This window comes from Ictidomys tridecemlineatus, chromosome 4 (genome assembly GCF_052094955.1).
Source record: "Ictidomys tridecemlineatus isolate mIctTri1 chromosome 4, mIctTri1.hap1, whole genome shotgun sequence".
NCBI classification, from domain to species: Eukaryota; Metazoa; Chordata; class Mammalia; order Rodentia; family Sciuridae; genus Ictidomys; species Ictidomys tridecemlineatus.
Genome location: NC_135480.1, coordinates 200,520,963 through 200,535,449, shown reverse-complemented (window position 1 = coordinate 200,535,449; position 14,487 = coordinate 200,520,963). Strand labels below are relative to the sequence as shown.

General features: G+C 52.5%; 1 protein-coding gene across 1 annotated transcript; it reads right to left on the bottom strand.

Moving 5' to 3' along the window:
* Positions 1-3: 3 nt before the first annotated feature.
* Positions 4-3,825, bottom strand: Wdr38 (WD repeat domain 38). The gene is made up of 8 exons (XM_040286321.2): positions 3,515-3,825; positions 2,949-3,069; positions 1,810-1,926; positions 1,606-1,703; positions 1,253-1,333; positions 1,038-1,169; positions 767-916; positions 4-431 (listed from the first exon to the last, which is right to left on the bottom strand). Exons 1-8 carry the CDS (start codon positions 3,575-3,577, stop codon positions 228-230), a joined length of 966 nt encoding a protein of 321 aa, XP_040142255.1. The 5' UTR covers positions 3,578-3,825; the 3' UTR covers positions 4-227.
* Between the last annotated feature and the right edge of the window lie 10,662 nt (positions 3,826-14,487).

Here is a 14,487-nt window from a genome sequence, read left to right as displayed (position 1 = left end):
TGCTTTGTGCTTAATGCTGTTTCCACAGACCAGACTGAATAGGTGGTTTGGGGCTAAGGCTGGAGCTACAGTGCCAGGTGTTTAGTGGTGTCCTGCCACCCGTAGATGTCAGCTGCCTTGGTGTGGTGCTGGCAGTCCTGGCTGCAGGGTCTGATGGGCACTCTTAGTTACTGTGGGCCTGTGTTGTTCAAGTGTGACTTGAACAAGCAGTGGACTTGGTATCTTGCCTAAATAGCAGCTCCAGACACCAATAGTTTGCCTTGTCGAGTGAAGGCACAGGTGTGGGCCACATCCAGAAATCCCTGCCAGAAGCACAGCACCAGGCTCCAGGTCTTGAAGTCCTTCCTGGATCCCTCACTGGGGGCTGCAGCTACAGGTCTTACCTTCAAGGTCTCAAGGCACTTTCCTGTGTTGTAGTCCCAGACTTTGATCTGGAAGTAGAAGAATAAGGGATAGGAACCTCAATAGGCCACAGTGGCATTTTTGAAGCAGCTCCCCAGCAAGTCCCAGACACCATCATGATCTAAATGAAGCTTCTTATCTGCAGGGTACATTTTAAATGGCCTTCGCCATGTCATGCCTGAAACTATATAGGTCATAGAAGTGTCAATTCCACTGCAGTCTGGTCTGGCTCAGACCTTAGTGCTTGCGAATAGACTGGGCAAGTGGACTTATGGACATTTCTGGAAATGGGTACTGAAGAGTCTGGGAAGTGGGGCACGTGAGCAAGGAGTCAGGGATGGCTGGGTTGGGCTGGATAGGTTACCGTTCCTGAGTAGCTAGCGCTGGCCAGCTGCCCCTCATCCGGAGAGAAAGCTATGCTGTTCACCCAGGCTACATGGCCCTTTAGCTGGACCATCAGGCTGCTGGTATTGGGTTTCCAGATGTGGATGTTCTTGTCCCAGGAGCCAGATCCCTAAAGAGAGCTCTGTGCCAGTGAGTATGGGGCCAGCATGCTCACTGGACACCCAAATGGCTCTTTAAGGATCTCATGTCCAGCCAAAGACTATCCTGAAACCCAGGACAGCCCACCTTACCAGGAGGCCAGATGATGAATAACACAAACAGCTGATGTTGCCGCTGTGACCCTCCAGTTCCTGATGGAATACAGCTGGGGTCCCTACCCTCAGGTCCCAGATGCGCACAGTAGAGTCCCATGAGCCTGTGGCCTGTAAGCAGTGGCCATAACAAGTACCCCCAGCCTGCCCTCTGGGGCCACTAAGGCAGGAGTCAAGGCAGAAGTGAAGCTTACCAGGCAGTTGGCATTGGGGGAGAAGTCGCTACTCTGGATGGAGTCATGGTGCCCTTCCAAGTGGCGCAGTTTGTGTCCCGACTGAGGAGAGAGGTAGAGGGCAGACCCAGGCCCTCCCTGCTTGGCAGCCTGGATATTGTGATAAGAGCACTGCCTGGGGAAGCACTGGGGGCCTAGATAGCAGGGAGGAGAGGCAGCCCAGATGGGGATCTCCTGCAAAGGAGATTGAGGCCCAAGATCTGATGGGGTGTTTGTAGGGAGGCTGGGAGAGGGCTGCAGTGGGGAACTAGCAAGGGTTTGGACCAGCAAAGCAAGAGGTGTGGCAGGTGGTGGTCCCCAGCCCCTTCACATACCTGCACTTCCCAGAGCATCACCTGCTTATCCCAGCCACCTGATGCCAGCTGTCTTGAGTCAGGGCTGAAGCTGATTGTCTCCACACTCCGCTGGTGACCTGCAGTCACCATCCCAGTGACAGAAATTGGGGGAGGTGAAACAGGATACAGGCCTGGAAGGGGACCCAGGCTGGCCATGTGGCACCCAGGCCCACCCCCACTCACCTTTCAGCACCCACAGACATTCAGCTCTTGATAGGTCCCACAGGCGGATGGTACGGTCACTGGAGGAGCTGGCAAAAAGGTAGCCATCCGGGGAGAAGCAGCAGAACTTAACCGGGCCTGAGGCAAGGAGTTAAGGGCACTGCCCTCTACCCTCTGCTCACTGCCCAGGTCTTATGGCCGCCCACCCATCACCCAAACTCCAGTCACCTGGAAATGCTTGGATTTCCAACCTGGGCCTGACCAAGGCTCAACCTGGAATATCTGACCCCAGTTTGTTAGTCTAGAAAGTCTACTCAGATGTAGGCACCTCCTCCCTGAAACCTCCCTAACTCCCAGCCTCCATTCCAGTCTGTCTTTCAGCTGCCCAGCCTGGACTTCCCTATTCATGGTGTTAAATAAGTCTGCTCTGCAATTTCCTGGTTTTGTTTTCCTTCTCTCCCTAATAGTTAAGTCTACTGGGTCTTTACTGGGTGCTAGGCTTTTTGTGTTATCTGATTTTGTAAGGTAGCAACTTATCTTCATTCTATAGAGGAAGGAACTGGGTCAGGTGACATGACAACCAAGATCATAGTCCAAAAGTGGTAGATAGAATATGGATGGCCCTAGAAGGCATGCTAAGTGAAGCCAGTGAAAAAGACAAACACCATTGATAAGACAGGAAGTAGAACAGTGGTTGGGAGTAGGGAGAGGAGTTGTTTAGTGGGTACAGTTTCAGTTTTGCAAAATGAAAAGAATTCTATAAATTAGTTTTGTAACGTGAATGTACTTATCTCTGAACTCTACCTTTAAAATGATTAATAAGTGCCAGGTGTGATGGTGCACATCTGTAATCCCAGCTACTTGGGAGGCTGAGGCCTCAATAATTTAGCCAGACGCTATCTCAAAAAATAAAAAGGGCTGGGAATGTAACTAAGTGGTAAAGTGCCCCTGGATACAATCCCCAGTACTGGAAAAAAATAAAAATTAAGGTCTGAGTTCTGATCTAAGAGCTGGAAGCCCCAGCTATCAAGAAGTCCTGTCTCTGTCTGGCTGCTCCAGCTATGTCCAGGACCAGTGTTGGAGGTCACTAAGTTAGGCTCTGCAGAATGCCAGCACAGACCTATGGACCTCTGTCCCCCAGCCAGAGTGCAGAGCCCCACCTGTGTGGCCACCCAGCCTCCACAGCAGCTGCCCACTCTTGGTCTCCCAACCGTACAGATAGCCGTCCTCAGAGGCTGTGAGCAGCGTCTGGCCATCAGGAGAGAAGGCAGAGCAGTTGACCTGGAAGTAGAGCACAGATGTGGTCCCATTTCTGGGACAGGAGATACCTGTCCATTCACTTCTGATCCCATCCTCCTGGGCCAGCCCTAAACACTGCCCAGGAACCTGCAGTGGTGATTTGGACTTCAGGCCTCACTGTACAACCCAAGCTCGGAACCCTGTAACCTGAGCTGAAGCCAGAGCTGGAGCCCGCCTTAGAACCCCAGAGGCAAGACCCCGTTACAGAGGGGGAGCCGAGAATCGCAAGTTCAGAGCAGCCCTGAGTTCATTTCAGAGCCAAAGCCCAAGAATACTGGAGCCAGCAGGAGCTTCAAGCCCTCTCTGGAACTAGATCCCTTTCTGGAGCTGAAGCTCAGGGAACACCCTGAACCCCCATTACACAGAACGGGGGACTTGACTCCCAAGCGAGGAGCCTAGATCCTGGGCAAAGCCCATTGGGCCTCACCTCCCCGCGATGCCGGCCAAAGAATGTCACTCTCCCCACGGAAAGTGGAGCCCTGCTATTCATGGGCCCCCGACGGTCCGACCTTGGAGGATTCCCTCCTAGGCCAGCGCTAGTCCCGCCTGCGGAACCGCGTTTAGGACTGGCCCGAGGAAAAGGGGAAACTGTGTACAAGAGATCTCCATGGTAATAAGGGCGGGGCGCGCAGCCGCGTTGGGGACTTTGGGAAGCCACAAGGAGAAACAAAATCTGGGGAAGAGCTCTCAACTTGGGGAAGGTGCGGCTGCGGCTGGCAGAACCGCCGCGGGCAGCTGGGAGGAGAGGCTTCCCGCGCTGGCCTTTGCCTGCCCGGCTTTGGGCTGCTCAACCACGAGTCGCGACTGCTCAGAGCAGCCGCTAGAGGGCGCGCCAGATACGCACCTCGGCTCAGTCCAGCGCGCCTGCAGGCTCTGAGCCCATGTTCAATGTTATGCAGTTTGCAAAGTGCTCCGCAGATCTCTTTAACAGGACTGGGGTAACAGTGAGCCTATTTACCCATCTGCACACCGGGGAGGATCAGCCCTGTCCGGCAGGACTCCAAGGCTGAACCAAGCACAGGGAGGGCCTGGAACACAGTAGGTGCCCAAGAGGATGGGCTTTGGAGCCAAGAACCTTCTATCTAGGAATGATTGGTTCAGAGGCTGAGAAACATCAGGAGAGGACTGGGAACAGTAGCCATCACTACCCTCTAGGGTGTGGGGAGCCAGAGGCAGTGAGAGCAAAGTTCAGAGCATTAAAAAATGGGGTCAAGGGGCTGGGAATGTGGCTCAGGTGGTAGAGCGCTCGCCTGGCATGCGTGCGGCCCGGGTTCAATTCTCAGCACCACATACAAACAAAGATGTTGTGTCTGCTAATAACTAAAAAAAAAATAAATATTTAAAAAAATTCTCTAAAAAAAAAAAAATGGGGTCAAGCCAGGAGTGGTGCACGCCTGTAATCCCAGCATCTCTGGACATTGAGGCAGGAGGATTGCGAGTTCAAATCCCACTTCAGCAAAAGTGAGAGCTAAACAACTCAATGAGACTCTGCCCTAAATAAAATACGAAATAGGGCTGGGGATGTGGCTCAGTGGTTGAGTGCCCCTGAGTTCAATCCCTGGTACCAAAAAAGAAAAAAGAGGGGTCAAATCCCAGTGACTTGGGAGGCTGAGGCACGAGGATCTCAAGTTCCAAGTCAACCTGGCAACTTACCCAGACCCTATCTCATAATAAAAAGAATGGGTTGTAGCTCAGTGATAGAGTGCCCTGGGTTCAATTTCCAGTACTGCCTCACACCCACCAAAACAGGATCTGGCTTGGATAACTTGGCCAGAAACCTGGAAAGAACAGGTCCTGAGGAAACAGGACCCAACAAATAGGAGACTTGCCCAAGGCCACTCAGACAGTAGAAGCGGGACCAGGATTTTGTCCCACATCTGACTGACTCTGGGATCTGTATCCAGACCATGTGCTGTGAATTCCAAGGTTTGGAAGCAGGTGCTATATCACTGACTCCTGGTATATCTGGAAAACTGAAGTCCCCAAGGGGACAGAATTTGACAGTCACCCAGCAGAGCTGAGGACAGAACCCAAGCTGTCTCCCAACCAGCCCCAGCCACAGTGGAACAACAAGGTGGGATAAACTCACCCCCAATGGATTCCAGGATCCTTGAGGCAGGTGGGCAGCTAGGCAGCTGGGCTTTGGGTGTTTCAAACTCAAGGGTTCCCATCAGGGACTCAGCCCCTCCCCCCAGGCCCCTTGGCCAGAAACTTCTCACGGGATAGCTGTGTTCCTGCTCTATTTTAGGCCCCAGACAGTCAGGCGAGTGAGGGGGCAACAATGGTGGCTTTGAGGCAGCCCCACCCCCATCTATACTCCCAGAGGACCCAGGTCACTGAGTTGGCTCCTCCTGTCCCCGTCTGAGCTGGAACTAGATGGCTGGCCCCCAACCCTGGGCATGGGTCCCAGACACGTTCTCCCAGAATGAGATCCCTGGCCCTTGGCCTCCCCCTGCTCAGATACCTCGACCCCATGCCCCTTCTCTGGGCACATTTTCTAGCCACCTGGTCACTCTTGCTCACTCTGTGGGCCCAGAACTGCCTTCTTCAGCCCACCTGTTACTCCCAGAGCCCTCCCAGTCGATCTTGTCTACCAGGCCCAGTGATTCCTCTGCCCATGGAGTGGAGCTGGGGTTAAAATGTATCTCCTTGCTCCTGAGGTCTGGTATTGCAGTGAGCTGCCATGAACCCTAGTCTCGGGGCTTCATCCTACCCCCACGCCCACGTTGCCCCTTCTGCTACCATCACCTTCACCTGGGCCTGTTAACAGCAGTACCTTCTGCCTGGAGTGCTCTTCTCCATCCTCAAATCAAGCTCAAACCTCACTTGCTTGTTCACTACCTTCCCTTGCCAAACCTTGTCCCTCAGCCTAAGTTAGAGCTCCTGCCTCAGAGATAAGCAAACCCAAATCCCCGGAGGACTTCAGTCTGCAAAAAGAAGGAAGCAAGGAGACTAGCACGGGCAGGCATGACTCCTGCTCCAAGCTGCCAGAGGAGTGTCCTCAGTTCGTAGGAGTCAGCCCTGCCCACCTGGCCCTGCCCACCTGGTGCTTCCCACCTCTCCCCACTCTCCTGGCTTCCTGCTCTCTGCCTCATTCCTTGGTCCTCCCAGGCCTGAACAGTTTTTGGAGCTGCTGGGTTTAGGCTGAGGGGTTATGCAGCACCAGGGTTGGGCAGTGTTTTCTGACCAGTGCTTTGAGAAGCAGGGAAAAATATTTTGTGGCAAGAAAGGAAGCAGAGAGTTAGAGCTGATTGCCCAGCTCCTGCCAGCTCCCGGCTCCCCGCTCCAGTCCCCAGGCCTGCCCCTCCAGAACTAAAAGAACCTTACAGTGAATCCCTTGTGCCAAGTGAGCTCTGACAGGTGCTTGCCACCCAAAGGACCTTGACGAAAACATCTCTGTAAGTTCCAGAAGCTGGTGCGCAGTACTTTGTCTTTGGGCCTCTTCTCTGGGGCCCCCTACAATCATTTGCATACTAGGATCCTTGTTCCCCATGGGTCCCCCGAGCTATAATCAATGCCCTCAAGTCTCTGTGACTTCCTCATGACCTGGATCACCTCTGTTAGAACACACTGATGTGTGTTCAATGCCCCTCCTGGTGTTTGGGGACCAGAACTGTTCCTTACATGGACTGGCAACTGCTGAGTGGAAAGGCACTGTCCCCTCCACTTCCTAGACTCAGTCTCTAGTAAGGTAGCCTACAATACCAGAAGCACTTGTGGTTTCAGCAGCTGCATGAGTCACTACAAACACAGCATGTGCTTTTTCCCACGAACTGCTGTCCAGCCAACTCTCCCTCCCTGTTTGGTACTTGCAGTGGATTCTTCGGAAACACATGAAGACCTTATATTACGCTGGTTAAATGTCATCTTCCTGGCTCTCATCCACTCTTGAGCACTGTAAGAGTCCCACTTCCTTTGCACAAAGCATTAATTCTACTGTGGCAGCTGCGAATTTATGAGTAGGCTTCTGGATTTCAAAATCCAAATTGGGGAAATGATGCTCCGTGGGATGGGGCAAGGACAGAGCCCTGTGACCAATCACTACAGACCTCCAGTGATGTTGTTTCTGCTCCTGCCGGTACCCATGGGAATCAAGGACTAGCCAGTGGACCCAGGGGAGGGCACACTCCCACAGGAGATGTCCAAGTGGGGAGAAGGTAATGCAGCCCGAGCAAGACTCCAATTGCAAACAACTAAACCGTGGATGGCCATGTGAGACAGGCTGGGCGTCACAATGGGAAGACAGCAATACCATCAGGCTAGGAAGGACAGGAAGTCAAACTGCCTTTTGCAAGGGAGGTTGAAACACTTCATTCTTGAAGAGCATGTGATTGACCCAACAGGGGGTTCTATGGCCATCCCTTGGCTAGGGGAGGTCAGCACACCTTGATTGGCAGTCCTTGGAGACCTGGGCTTCTGCGCCACCTCCTCCCTGCTGTCCGTCAATCAGGGATCTATCTCTAGGTCTGTCTAAAGCCAGCTGTGCACCTGCGCCTGTGTGCTCTGGGGACAGACATTTCATCCAAATCTGGCTCCATCACCTACCAGCTGTGACCTCGGGCCATTCCCACCTGCTGCGTGCCTCTTCTTCAACTCTAACTTAAGGGTGGTGACCAACCCTTCCTGGGAGCGTAGGCCTTGGGGCTCAGTTCATGTCTGTCCAGCATATCTGGCCCCCGGGGAGCAGTGAGCGTATCCTCAGCTCTGAATGGTTAGCTAGCATGGCCGCATCCCCTAATGTGAGCCCAGCCAGGAGCCTCAGATATAGCAGGGAAAAAACTGTGTCCAGATTTAATAACTGGTCACCCTGTTTTTTTAAGGAGGGGCAAGTGGTTTGGTTTAACTTCCATTGACCCTCCTTGGCTTCTCTGGCTACTGCTTCCTTCTCTGAGCACTCAGGCCTCCTACTGAATAATCTGTCTCATCAGTGGACATTTTGACCATCAAAACTGCTTAACAGGGCGGCAACTGCTGGGTTTGCCATTTCTAGAAAAGAAGCACAGTGGTGCTATCTTGCTGCCAACTTCCAGCCTCTGAGCCATTCAGTGTGGTATAAACTCACACCTTTCACACAGGCTCCTCTTTCTCTTTTTTCTTAGAACTGGAGATTCCCAACCTTTCTATTTTTGTATTTTGAGACAGGGCCTCACTAAGTTGCTGAGGCTAGACTCCAATCCTCCTACCTCAGCCTCCCAAGTCACTGGGAATATGAGCATGCACCACCCCACCCAGTAACACTCTGGCTCTTGTGAGATACAATTTCTCCAGCCAAAACACTTCTGTTTGGGTAGCAACATGACCCGGATGCCAGAAGAAAACTGAGAAGCTCAGGGGGCCTGACCACCACCCACTGTCCCCAGCAGCTCCAGGGCTCAGGGACTTGTGGCCACAGGCCTCCTTGGGCCTCACCCACATTCCCGTGACTCTTACAGAAGAAAAGAGTGCTCTGAGGTCCTGGGATGGACACAATGGAAGCCTTGAGCCTCCACCCTCCTAGTGCCTGGCCCAGTGTTGGGATGGAGTGAGGGGCTGGTGTGGTAGCCAGCTATGCAGCCAGCAGGGCCACAGCCCAGACAGAGGACTCTTAGGTGTTCCACTTATTTCATGTTTTTTTAATCCTTAAATGTTTCTGGACCTGAAAATGGTAAAGAGTCCTCTGGGGACACAGAGACAATCACACATTGTCTTACTCTCCCAGGTTCTTGCCCTATTATTCTTCAGGTGAGCTCCTTGTCTACGCTTACAAGGATTTTAGGATTGTATCCTGGTCCACCCAGCTCCACCAAGACCTAAGCTGTCCCAGAGGTGGCAGGGTGGCCCAGGTCTCATGACACCAAGTGTCTAGCTGACTTCTCTCTCCCTCTCCTGGTCTCTGTCAGATTTCTTTCTTTCTTTCTTTTAATATATATATATATATTTTTATTTGTAGATGGACACAATGTATATATGTATATATGTGTCTGTGTGTGTCTGTGTGTGTGTGTGTGTCTGTGTGTGTGTGTGTGTGTGTGTGTGTGTATACATGCTAGGAGAGCGCTCTGCCACTGAGCCCAGCCCCAACCCTGTCACATTTCTGTACAGTTCTATTCCTAGTACACAAGCCAATGTCTTCAATTAATTAATTTCTTTTTGGGGGGAAGTTGAAACCAGGGGTGCTCTCTCCCAGAGCCACACCCCCAGCCTTTTTCATGTTTTGAGACAGCGTCTGACCTGGAACTCGCAATCCTCCTGTTTCAGCCCCTGAGCTCTGGGAATGACAGGTGTCCCCCTGCTCTGCCCCTGACCAACGTCACTCTTTCAAGGAGAACCCAGTGAGGAGTTTGGGAGGATGTTCTAATGACTTCTCCCTTGAAAACGCCATTTTCCTCTGTAACATAGTGATGTTGGGTTCTTGGGGTTCTGAGAGGTGTGACCCATTAAATGAGGCCCCAGGCCTTGTGCATTGTTGGTGCTCAGGAAATGGTTACCCGTCATCGATGGTGACCAATAACTCGCACAAGCAACCAGTCAAGACTGGTCACTCTGTCTGTGCACCCCAAACTGGAGCCTGAGGGCAAGCCCACTGCCCTCTCTTACCTCCATAAGAAATTAACCAAGGCTCCCCATCCCAAAAAAGTAGGAGGAAAGAAGTGGGGGAAGGGAGGGCCTGCTTGGGATGATTGATCACCATCTCCATGATGGGGGTGCAAATCCCTCACAGATGGGAAGACAACAGTTGAAGAGGGAAGTAATTTACCCGAGACCCTGTGATCATCAGGCAGCAGAGCCAGGAAGGGTGCCGGGCCTGAGTCCTGAACGAAGATCCCGTGGGCTGCCCCCCTGCTCTGGGAGAAAAACGTCAGGGCCAGGAGACCCAAGGTGCCCTGGGGCAGGTGAGGACTGGTCCAGGCTTGGCTGTCTGAAGGCAACAGACCAAGGCTGGTATCCTGGTGGCCCTCCCTCTAACTCCTGGGGTTTGGAGGGCACCCAGCTGTACCTTGGTGAGGAAGCCCAGGACACTGATCAGCAGGAATTGAGATGTACTGCTCACAGCCCCCAGGCTGGTGATCCAGCCCCCTCAGCAAGACACCCTGGGGCCCTGGCCACAGCTCTGCTTGTGTCCGACCTGGGGTAGCACTGGCTGGACATTTTACACAGAGGACTGTCAGACAAGAACTCTGGGGTAAAGGGTGGTTCATTACTGTTGTCCCTTGTCCCCAGGTCTTCTTGGGCTGGTGGCCCTCCTTGGGCTCTGAAATAGGACTCCTGGCCTGGCACAGAGTCACTTACCTATAATCCCAGTTTTCAGGAGGCTGAGGCAGGAGGATCACAAGTTTGAGGCCAGCTTGGGCAAGTTAGTCAGACCCTGTCTCAAAAAATAAAAAAGGGGCTGGGGTATAGCTCAGTGGCAAAGCACCCCTGGGTTCAATCTCCAGTACTGAAAAAGAGAAAGGCAAGAAGGAAAGAAGGGAGGGGGTCCTGGAATCCCCTTCCCCACCAGAGCCTGGGGAGGTGGGCTTGGCCCCAGGGAGGGCAGGGAAGAGGGGGGAGGGGGGTGTGGGCTGGAGGAGGGCAGGGGCAGTGCTGCCAGACCCAGGCTCCCCCTTCCCTTCCTTCCAGGTCTCTGCCCTCCCTCAATGCCTCCCTCCTCCTTGAGCCCTCCCTCCTCTACCCTCTCCCTTCCCTCCCTCCTATACTTGCTGAATCTTGCCCCTTGCCCTGGCTGAGCCTCACCTGCCCCCTGAACTCCGTAGGTGAGACAGCCTAAGAGAGCTCAAGGAGGGGAATGACCCTCTCTGGGCAGTCTGGGGGGTCTTCTGGGAGGAGGCAATGGGCTCTGGAGTGAAGAAGTATTTGCCAGATGCAAAACAGGGAAAAAGAAGGTTCTGAAAGTCACCTCCTTATAAAGGTCCCAGAGGTACAGTTGCAGAGCCTGTTTCTAGAGCAGCCAAGAATGGGGTGTGGTGGGCACTGAGCCACCCCCAGGGGACACCTGTGGAAAACAAGAATTCTCGGCTGGCGAGGAGAAATGAAGCCGAGGCCAGGAGTGTCTGGCCAGGAGACCTGGATTGCCTGCGCCAGACAGCGGTTCTCAAGGCAGCTGTCATGGAGCCCTGGGGGTGAGAAGGGGCTTGGAGTTCCCCAAGGAGTGAAGGGTGGGAGGAGGACCCCCAGGGATGGAATCTGCGCCTCTGGCTCCACTTGAGCCAGAATGACTGAATCACCACATTCATGGCCGATGCACAGTGGGAGAGCCCTGGATCCCTGAAGGGAGCTGGCAGGAGAAGAGGACGGCCAGACAGCATCGGGAACCAGCTCCGGCTGGCAGAGAAGAGGGACTGAACCTGAGCTACAGGGTCAGGTGGCCTCCAGGCCCCTGGCTCAGGTTCTCTGGCCTCCGGACCTCCTCTTGCGCCACGAGGTCGTAGTAGTAAATAACAGCAGCAGCCACCCACCCACCACAGCAGAGCCACCAGGCACTGTGCTGTGCTCTGCACCTGTCACACACCAGGCAGGTACAGCAGATGGGGAGTTGAGGGCCAGGAGAGGAAGCAGCCGAAGCCAGGGTCACCAGCCAGTTCTGTGGCAGAGCCAGGGCGTGGACCCAGGGTCTGGTCTCCCACAGGTGCCAGGTCCCCTCAGACAGCCTGGAGCAGGTGCAGAGCAGCTGCTATGGTGTCCAATCCCTGGCTGGAGCCTCTTGAGGCCACCAGCTCTCTCTGTCCACCTGTCCACCCAACTGTCCCAGCGGCACCAGGCACCCACTTGTGCTATGGAAATCTGAGTGGCCTGCATTGCCCTCCACGGAGACAACTGGTGGGTGGGGGTTGGGAGAGCAAGGGTGGGGTAGAAAACAGCTCAAGCCAGAAAATGAGAGTAGCCCTGGCAGGGTAGGAACCAACTTGCAGCCTCACACTTACTGTGTGACCTTAAGTCCCTGCTGGGCCTCTCTGGACTAGGGCTGTTCTGAGCTGCCTGGAACTTGGAGCTGCAGGACTAATTGTAGACAACTTGTGGGTTCTGGGGTTCACCAGCTCATGCCTGGAACTTGCCACTGGCCCCACGAGGTGCCAGCTGGTCCTCCACCTTGCTGCCAGAGAGATGGGACCTGACAAGTGTATGACCCCAGGCTGGTGACCCTATCTGGGGCTTCCCTGCAGCCTCCCCTCCCTCTTGCACTCTAGGTCTTGTCGCAGCAAGCTCGCTCACACACACCACACCGTACCCCGGGGCCAGACTGTTCCACTGACCATTTTGTCAGGCGCCAGGGAACTGAGCCTTGCTCGGCTGCCCCCTCGGAGACATCACGATAACGGGCTCTTTAACCCCTGGGGCCTGTGTCTGGGGCAGGGAGCCGGAGGCTGTCCTTAATCCTATCTGAGGCTCTTTCCGGCCTGTCCAGGGAGGTAGATGGCCTTTGTCAGACTTCCTCCCATTTTCAGAAACTCAGTCTACTCAAGTGTCCGTTTCCCACCCCCCCCAGCCGTGTGTCCCCGACCAACTCCCAGCAGCCCTTGGCCTCCGTTCCCCACTGTGTAATGGTCCAATGCCACTTAGATCTGGGTTCAAGTCCCCAGATTAAATCCCACCACTTATTAGCCTCGTGCCATGAGCCTCGATTTCCTTATCTGAAAAATGGGGTACCTGCCATGCTGGCCCCCGAGGGGATGAAAACATGGGACCTGACCGCCCGGGCAGCTCTTCAGCTGGGTGACTTTGGGCGAGTCACTTGATCTCCTAAGTCTCCTCTGAGGCTGGGGACTGATGATGTCCCTTGTCAGGAGTCACAAGACGGAGCGCAGACCTGGCACATAACTGGTGTTCCATAAATTCTGACTTAAAAAACAACTCAGGAACAATGGGACAAGATGGCCATACTTCCCTGTCCCCACAGACCAAGAGGGAAGGGCCTCAGCAGCCAATGGCGCCGGGCCCCAGTGAGCCCTCCACCTCTGCTGCTTCCCTCCCTCCCTCCTTCCTTCCTGCTCTCCATCCATCCCTCCTTCCTTCCTTTCCTTGAGCGGTGCCAGAGCCTCACACAAGCTAGGCCTCTCCAGCCCCATGCTTCTTTTGCAGTCATGATTTTGACCTTGAAGTTCCTTCATTTCCAAATGTGTGGGGATTTCCTTGTTACTTTTTTTACTTATTTCTAGATTGAGTGACTTTGTCACACCACTCAGCATGATCTCACATTGCTCTGCAGCTCCGTGTGTGTGGACACCTTCTATAAATGTCGCATTCTCCTTCGTGGAGGTGTGGGCTGCGGGGTCGTTGGTCAGTTTTCTTGACTTGTCGTCTAGGTTCTCACTGACTTTTTCCCTGCCTTTTCTATCAGTTACTGGGGAACATATGTGATAATCTCCCATTACCTTTGCAAAGTTTGTCTGGTTTTCCTTGCATTTATTTCAATCTGTGTTTTATATTTTGAAGTTACTTACTTAGGTACATATAATTTAAAAAAAAATTTCATTTTCCTGACAAATCAAACCTCTTGTCACTAAAAAATATTTTTCTTTCTAGGAATGATTTTAGCCTTAAAATCTATTTCGTGTCAGGTGCAGTGGCACACATCTGGAATCCCAGCTACTTAGGAGGTTGAGGCAGGAGGATGGCAAGTTCAAGACCAGCCTGGGAAATTTAGTAAGATTTGGTCCTTAAAATAAACTTTTTATTTATTAATTTTTATTATTTATTTTTGGTGCTGGTTTTTGAATCCATGGATACACTGAGCTACATCCTAGCCCTTTATATATATATATATATATATATTTTTTTTTTTTTTTTTTTTTTGAGAAACGGTCTTGCTAAATTGTTTAGGACTTTACTAAATTGATGAGGTTGGCCTTGAACTTTCCATCCTCTTACCTCAAACTCTGAAGTCCCTGGGATCACAGACATGCACAACTACACTTGCTTAAAATAGAAATTTTAAAAAGGGCTGAGGCTATAGCATGCTCGCCTGGCAAGGTGAGGCCTGGGGATCAATCTCCAGTAAGGTGGGCAGGGTATTTGTTTGCTATTGATAAAGCTATAGTGATTTTCTTTTGGTTGTTTTCTGCAAGCTATATTTTTTTAAATGGTGGAAAAAATATGAGACCTGCCCTGTCACCCCTTGGTCCTGGATAGGAAATATTAGACAGATGATGGAGAGAGAGAGAGAGATATTTTTTCCACCTTTTAAAAAAATATTTCTGATCATTTGGTTATAGATGTATCTCTTAATTGTATCATCAAATCCACTGACACTTAAGGACTAGTATCTAAGTTTATCATCTTCTCCTCTTTTTTTTGTGTGTGTGTATGTGTTTATGTGTGTGTGTGGGGGGGCAGATATTGAACCTAGCACTTAACTACTATTTTTAAACCTTATTTTGACAGCAGTCTCTCTAAATTGCTCAGGCCAACCTTGAACTTGAACTT

Coding starts and splice junctions, on each gene's coding strand:
- Wdr38 (XM_040286321.2), bottom strand. CDS start 3,577: ATGAATAGCAGGGCTCCACTTTCCGTGGGGAGAGTGACATTCTTTGGC. Junction 1,334..1,605: donor TGATGCTCTGGGAAGTGCAG/GTATGTGAAGGG, acceptor CTCTCTCCTCAG/TCGGGACACAAACTGCGCCA. Junction 432..766: donor GCGCTAGCTACTCAGGAACG/GTAACCTATCCA, acceptor TTCTACTTCCAG/ATCAAAGTCTGGGACTACAA.